At 39.8% G+C, this 8,112-nt stretch overlaps 1 protein-coding gene and 1 pseudogene across 1 annotated transcript; one reads left to right on the top strand and one right to left on the bottom strand.

The window, feature by feature from the left end:
• Positions 1-338: 338 nt before the first annotated feature.
• LOC144640256 (dynein light chain Tctex-type 5-B pseudogene) lies at positions 339-1,608 on the top strand (annotated as a pseudogene).
• A 1,270-nt stretch (positions 1,609-2,878) lies between these two features.
• LOC144640255 (dynein light chain Tctex-type 5-like) lies at positions 2,879-3,565 on the bottom strand. The gene has a single exon (XM_078499449.1). The coding sequence runs from the start codon at positions 3,563-3,565 to the stop codon at positions 2,879-2,881; it is 687 nt and encodes a 228-aa protein (XP_078355575.1).
• Positions 3,566-8,112: the final 4,547 nt, after the last annotated feature.

Below are 8,112 nucleotides of genomic sequence, written 5' to 3'. Positions count from 1 at the left end.
GCGCGTGTGCATAACGGAATTGTACGTGTTAAAACCAAAAAATTCCTCTTAGATTGCGTCTGCAAATAAATTATTCTAAGCCGTTTCCTTTTAATTATAACTTGTCGTGTCCCGTTCTTCAAAACACAGGAAAAGAATTTACATTAAACTAGACTTTACGAAAGGTATAACAATGTTAACAGCTTGAGGTTTTCAGAATGTTTAGACTCTAAAATTAACATCAGAAAAAATTCCGCGCTTGTGATTGGTTGGTTGAAGGTCTTTCACCTGTTGACTTATTAGCATGTATTTACATGCAATACGACGCACGTTTCACAACGACATCTCATTATCAAACCCCATGTAAATTTAATGTCACCAGCGTATCGCTATAACAACGTTTCGTTTTTAAAAACATTCATGTTTAGTTTACGTGGAAGACACTGTTGGATTTTCGCTGAGAAGTTGTGTATTAACTGTACATTCGACTGTTGTTTTCAGTTGTGAAAATGAGTACTTCAGTTTCGGCTCACTCTAGAAACTCTTCGCTCGGTGGAGGGCCTTCAATGATTGGTATGATTAGGGCAAGAAAACTCGCCGTTAAAATTAAAAAACGGGCACAGTTTTTAGTTGCGGACAGAACGCGGAGAGAAAATGCAGGCAAGACAGCAGTGATTCATTGGGATTTCCCGAGAAATTTTCGTCGTGATGAACCACCGACAAGATTGCTCGTCCCTGGCGGAAAATCCCCACCGACCTCACGATCTACTAGCGTTGCGTCGCGTTATGCCTACTCACATGTAAGCCAAACGCCGCGAAACACATACCGTATGGAACCCGTAAGCCGCTTCTCCGAGCCAAAAGTCAAAGAAGTTATTGAAGATGTTTTGGATGAGAATCTTCATGGGCACACATACGAAGCGGTGTTCTGCAAGGAAATGAGTAAAAAACTCTCTGATATTATCAAACAACGTGTCAAGTTTTTGGGATTTTCAAGGTACAAGTTTATCTGTATTGTACACATGGGACAAGTTAATAACCAAGGAATGCGAATAGGTAGTCGTTGCCTCTGGGATCAGAAGTTTGACAATGTTGCTGAAGGATATTTTAGGAACGGAGACTTGTTTGCGGTTGCAACTGTGTTCGGTTTGTATTGCGAGTAGACAATAATAATCGAGACAAGCTCTAAAGCGGGTTCTACGATTTATTGCGAAGGTTAATTGTTATCTCGTTAGTTTCTGACGGAAATAAACTTCTGGAAACGAAAGTGTATTAAGCGGGGGGAAATATGATCGATTGTGTATAGCACGACGATAGGTTAGATACGGAAATTATCAAGTCTAGAGTGTATGCAAAATCAAGGCCGGAGTCGAAACTGAATAACTAGAAACATTGTTACGAATTTTAATAACAACAGCTTACAGAACTTAAATGTTCCCACAGAGAAAGGCAATTAGAACGATAATTGAAATTGCTGTGTGTTAGACGCCGCTTTCCAATTATGAAAGCGCAAAATGACATTTATTGAACACCTGTGTAGGTTGTCGTCACGGCACTAGAGCTCACTATAAACACTGGCAAAGCTGAGTAACTTAAACAGGTCAAAAATTTAAATATTAATAAAGGTGTAGTGAAAATGATGTATTTGTTTTACAGGGCTGTGGAAACAATAACTGTCAAAAAAGGATAGGCTATCACAAACATCTTATTCCCAAATTAACTCATAATATTTTAAATTACCGTAAAATTCCGGTTATAAACCTTAAGCCTGAAAGGACAAATTTTGATCCTTTTGCTTGTGCTTTTGCTTGAGTCGAAGCCGTTTTCACAGAGAAAAAAGAGCTGTTATCCTTGCGCTTGTGCTTGCGTCGCTAGTGAAAACTTTTTGGCGATTTAGCGTCTTGGAGACACAAATATATTTAAACAGACGCATTGCAAATGTTTGCCCAAAATACCACTAATACAAATATCGTTTCAGTGTCACTATTTAAGCACTTTTTGGAAGATCTAGCTATTTTTAGTTCCCATTCTGGCTCTAACTAGTTAGCGCTAAGTGGTGCAACAAACTGTCTTGTTTGTAGTCCACTTTTTATCCTATTCTTCTAGGGGAGGAGAAGAAGGAGGGGGGGGGGGGGCTAAAAAGGCAGTTCAAGCAATAATAACCAAACTTTGTCATGCTTTTCCTAAAATGTATCACTTATGTCCAGGATTGAACGCAAGTATTGTTTATTGAGTACTTCATGTTTGACTGTGTTATTTGACATTTCCATATTACTTTATATTTGATAGATTTTGGTGTGTTTTAGTGAACTTTTATTAATGAGGACACTTTGTGATGCCTGTCATGAAGGACGTGCGTCTCATTTGCGTTCAATCCTGGACATCATCTAATATGTATAGCGGATTATTTCCATGTGTCTATTGTTTGCTTACTTAAATTATCGTTTCCATGGTAGCCATACATAAACAATCTGCTCCACCCAACTTTGGAGATCTTCTATTCTCTTGACAACTTCTTTTATTATTTTCGACTCTACAAACAAGTTTTCGAGAAAGCGATTCCAACATGGTACATTGTAAAATTCATAACGTTCATTAGTTCTGATGTGACGTCATAATTGACAGGCCGCAGACCCCTTTAAAGACCCCTTTTAAAATAGAAAGCCAATGCAAGCTTTACATATGAAACACGATACATTTACTACCATAGTGTAAATTACATAAATACCTTTTTGAAAGTAGCAGGAGGGGGGGCTTTCATTTCTGCCGCCTCCGCGCAAAAAAGCCGAGAGCCTGTCACTCGCAATCGCATTGTAAGCATATATATCTACACAGTTTTACTTTTGTCATATCTGGCAGTTTTAGCGACTTAGAAGCTGAACATATAAAAATGTTAATTTTATTCCACAAAAACAGCGTATACAGAGGCTTGTGCAAACAGGTGATCATTTCTGTAAGTGTCTTGAGCGAAGTTATCGAAGTTAGCATTCCATAAACATCTACTCGAGATATGAACACCTTGACCGAGCTGCTGACCAATCCACACCACACAAACTAACTTATACCTCTCCACGGGCGCTTCTGCTTTCACTTTTCTTTTAATCTCATCGCTTATTTCAACTGACAATCTCTTGCTTTCTTCAGCAATGTACGACTTGGCTTTTAAGTGCGCCTCTAACACGTCGCGTATGATCGCACGTGCTTTTCCAGTCAAGAAGAATTCGTCTGGTTGCAATTTGTATGTGTTCTCGATCGTTAGTCTTTCCATGGCGTACAGGGATGAGTTGTCGTCGACGGATGACGCTGTTGTGGTAGAACTTGCAAACTTTCCAGATAAAACTTCTGATTGGTTTGGGATCAATGAATTTCCACGGCTTGCTTTACGTGTAGCTGGCGAAAAAGCACGGTTTGCAAGCAAAACTGTTTTAGCAACTGAAGCAAATTTCGTTTTAACTTTGTCCTGTTCGCCCGCTTGCTTTAATTCGTTGCTAGGTGCTTTCTCTCCTTTTTCTTGCGAGGTTAAAAAGAAAGTTGTTTTCTTTTGGGGACTTTTCGATTGCAGTGAGCTCCTTCTTGTGGGTTCCATTACAAAACAACTCCGGTCGGAGGAATCAAAACCATTGTGTGTTTCTGGCAAACTTTGATGTTTGAATATTACTCCTAATTTGTTTGATTTATTCTTTAAGCTGAGTTTCATAAACAGCTTCTTTTGAAATCTAAACTGCCCTTAATTAGATCCCTTGAGAAAGCTTCAGAAAAGGTGTCCATTATATAATGCAAATGTTTTAAAAAGCTTGCATGTAAATTAACGAGAAAACAACGAAGACACTGTTATGTTGTTTACTATCAGAGTTCGAGAATAATTGGCTGATGTTTTTGATACTAAAAACACATCAAAGCCTTGAATGGTGCTAAAGTAGTACGCGTTTTCCCGGTGCGCGCAAATCAATTGGGGCTGATAGATGGCCCAATCCAATTAAGCAGTGATGTTATACAAAGGCGTAGTAATTTCACTTCAGTTGACATTGATCGAGAGGTTTTCTTAAGATTCCACTTTCCTATAAGTTAATGAATCCGAAAACATCTCTATTTCGAAGTCGATTTATGTTTTGCTCTATTAAAAATGCTAATGAACTGACCAAATACACGAAAACCCGACACACGGTCCCGCTACGGTTAGGTGTAGTTGCAAACCCCAATAGGAAAATATGAGGGGCTACTTGTACACCACAATTGAATGGAGACTTTTGTTCGTTTAAACATCTTACCCTAGTCCAGTCCCTGAACCCCGCGCGCCCTTTATAGTGGTTAGACCCTGGCGCGAGAAGAGAGTCCAGGATAACTTGCATTGCATGCGTATGCAATTTTAAGGGGACAGACCATGAACGTAATGGCGCTCCTGTAAATATTTAATTGTCGTAACCGTTCATTTGTAGGATGCCTAAAATGCGTTCAATTCCACAATTCGTTTCGGCTCCATTAAATCCCAGTAGACCAATTGCAGAACATTTTTGGAGAAAACACCCACGAAGTGAGCACAGTTACAGACAAGACATAATACTAAGGAAAATAACGCAAAATAAATGTAAACTGTTAAATTATGAACTAGGCAAACACATCAGCGCATTATCCTGGACTCTCTCTTATTGCGCTTGGGCTCAACCCCTATGGCAACTATAAAGGGCGCGCGGAAGAAAGAGTTCAGGGACTGGACTAATCTTACTCCTGTTTTTCGAAAGGTGTGAACGCTATCCACCGGATAAATCGCTATCTAGTGGATAAGTGTTGACAAATCCAACTACGCTATCGACTGGATACAGTGATTTATCCGTTGGATAGCGTTATCCATCTCTTAAAAAAACCTGAAGTTGATGTTTTCAGCCTAACTTGGAGACAATAAACTTTCCTATCACCTTGAAGGACAACGCATCTTGAAAAAACTGGCAAGTGTTTTCAAGTTTGTTGTTCGTAATCCGTCGTAGTCTTCGTCAGTCAAAACCATCCTTGGTTATTTTTGCGTTTTTATTACGCCTTTGTTGTTTTTCTATGTTAGAAAATTATTATTTTGAAGTTTCCTTCTATTTAAAAGTATAATTGCACCTTTAACCTAGCCTGTGTACAGCCGTCCCGCTCCGCTCAAAATTGTAATTTTTTTGAGCGGAGCGGGACGGCTGTACACAGGCTACTTTAACCTCATTTTCACTGTTTGAGTGAACCTTGATCTCTACGCTTTTTTCACTCTAAAGTCGACGATATAAAAACTATAAAAAACAAACAGTCTCTTTTAGCTTTTTTTTTCTCCTCGGCTCTCTTATCTTCCCTTCAGCACTGCTTTTTCTTTTTTTTTTTTACTCTTGACCCTATTTTAAATCTTTTCGCACTCTAACGTACATGGTAAAAAAAGAGCTTACTTTCTTTGACTCGGTTTTCATAAATCCAGACATATATTTATTATGTCAGCCACATTTCCTCATCAGCATACACTTTTTACATTGAAGGGTGGTGCACGGCATAAAAAGATATAAAATAATTTCTTCTCTCTGGTCATCAATCAAACTTTATTTAAACATTCGGATTAATAGAGTAGCAAATACATGCTAGTGTCTCCGAATGGAAACAAAAAAAGTCACGTAGTTCTTGCAGATGGCACTCAGCTCTAAAGGATCTATGCAAGTAGCCATCTGCATGAAATAGCTCTGATCAAGATAGTGGATGAACTACTATTCAATCTCGACAATGATAAGGTGTCGGGTATGGTACTTGTGGACTATACCAAGGCATTTGACATGGTGGACCATGAACTGCTACTACGGAAGTTAGAGGTGTATGGGGTTATTAACAAAGAGCTAGTGTGGTGCCATTCATATCTCTCAAATAGGCAACAGGTGGTACAAGTGGGCGGTGAAGTTTCTTCGGAAATGCATATGGCTTACGGGGTTCCACAAGGATCTATACTAGGACCGCTATTCTTCCTATTGTTCATAAACGATTTGCCACTACACGTTTCAACTCAAGTAGACCTATATGCTGGTGACACCACTGTCCGTGCCGCAGCTGACGTCGCCAATCTGCATCTTCTCAATGACTCTCTCAATACGTCGGTAGGGGAGATTGAGTCCTGGGCGAACGCGAACAAGCTTTTGTTAAACGAGAAGAAGACGAAGGTCTTGATGATCACTGGCAATCGCCTTGCTCCTAAGACAGGTGTTGAACTGTGCGTTAAGGCGGGAAACGGCGCCACAGCATTAGATAATGTATCAAGTGCAACATTACTTGGACTTGACATAGATAGCAAACTTTCGTTTAACGAACATGTAGAAAAGACATGTAAAAAAGTGGCCTCCCGTATTGCAATTCTTAGAAAAATAAGATCGTTTTTGCCGTTAGCACAACGCAAACAATACTATAACGCCTTAATACAACCTATTATAAATTATGGTAGCATAGTATGGTCGGTGTGCAACAAAGAATGTCTAAACAGAATTCTTAAACTACAGAAGCGCGCAGCCAGAGTCATTCTCTTTGCAGAACCGCGTGCATCATCTGTGGAACTTTTTAATAGACCGGGATGGATCCCAGTACACGAACAATGTAATATAAACAAATGCGCGCTAGTCCACAAACGGATCTATGGAAACGTCCCTACCTTTTTAAGCGACCAACTTGTGTTAAATAGCCAAGCAAACAAAAGAAGCACTCGCTACGCTTATTTTAACTTGCGCTGCCCGAAATTCAGAAGGGAGACAGAAGGCGGGCGCACTTTTTCTGTTTCTGCCACCCGCCTTTGGAATGCTCTCCCTATCTCAAAAAGGCGAATCGAACAGCCGAAGCCCTTTAAAGAATCTCTCAGAGATCGGGTGTTTTCGGAGCAGCAGCTTTTACATCATTTTATTGTATAGTTTTAACTTTTTAGCTTCATATATCGTTTACTATTATGCATATTCGTATTCAATTTTCAATGTATATAGTGTTTTTATAATATTCTAGTGTAATTTTTAGGGAGGGCCACAGGTTTGTTAGCTTTGCTATTTAGTGTTACCCTCATTTTAAATAAAGTCTTTATTAGGGAAGGGGGGACACTCATCTGAGGCCCTGTTAAGGGGGGCCGGTTTATACGCTATCCCATCTGAAAGGGACGGGGACGCTCGTCAAAAACTTTTAATTATACCCCTTAAGGAAACTAATTTGGGCGTGGCTCAAGCTTTGTTTTGTCCCCTAAAAGATACTAGCTTCATGTTTGATCGTTCTAGACCACAAACACAGTATAATGGCGTCTTTTATTTCTTCACTTGCAGCCCTAAACAAGACCTCGACGGCTAAAGATATTTCCATGAATTCTGTCCTGAACAACCTATGTACACCCCTTTTAGCGAGACAACAGCATTCCTGTCCCTTTCATATGGGATTCCCCTCCCCTCCCTCCCCCCTCATCCCCCCTTATCGAGAGTGAAGTTAAGGACTTAACTCGACTCAGTTTATCTAAGGTATCATCTAGGGTTTAATGTGTCTTGAATATGGTATCAGGTTGAATCGTCATTTTTTCGTCTCCTTCATGCCTATATAAAATACATATAAGGCCAAGTAATAATAATAAAATGTTTCTCGTCCGGTTTTCTTGTAAATAAAAGAGCGGGCGGGTGCTCCATTTTGTTATTTTTTACACACTATTTTGTTGCATTCCTTACCTGTGTTGCTTGAATATCTTTTTTTTCCTTCATGGTCAAATTCTCCAGAAGCGAACTTGCAAAATAAATCCTGCCGGGTAATTGTCCTATCCAGAAGGACCTAGCGTACCAGGCCTTGAAACTTTTGACCTTATTTTGAGTACTTTGCAGTGATTTTGGGTGGTTTTCTGGCATTTTGGAAAAATTTGGAAATCCAAGATGGCGGATCCAAGATGGCGGCGGTTTTGACATTCATGATGTAATTGTCACGTTATGTGACGTCACCATCCCACGTGACGTATACCAAAAGAAAGAGTTTTGGACGTACAATACATCCTATAAAATTAAATATTAAATATTCTGGAAGTTACATAGGGGGGGCTTCCGAAGCCCCCCCCCCCCGGTCTGAGAAGGTCCTAAAAAGCCCGGTCTGAATAGGGTTAAAACGTAGACAAAAGCCATGTCTGAC

This window comes from Oculina patagonica, unplaced genomic scaffold (assembly GCF_052425735.1).
Source record: "Oculina patagonica isolate OP01 unplaced genomic scaffold, crgOcupat unplaced220, whole genome shotgun sequence".
Taxonomy (NCBI): Eukaryota; Metazoa; Cnidaria; class Anthozoa; order Scleractinia; family Oculinidae; genus Oculina; species Oculina patagonica.
Note: the sequence above shows the minus strand (reverse complement) of the source record. Positions and strands in the feature narration are given on the sequence as shown.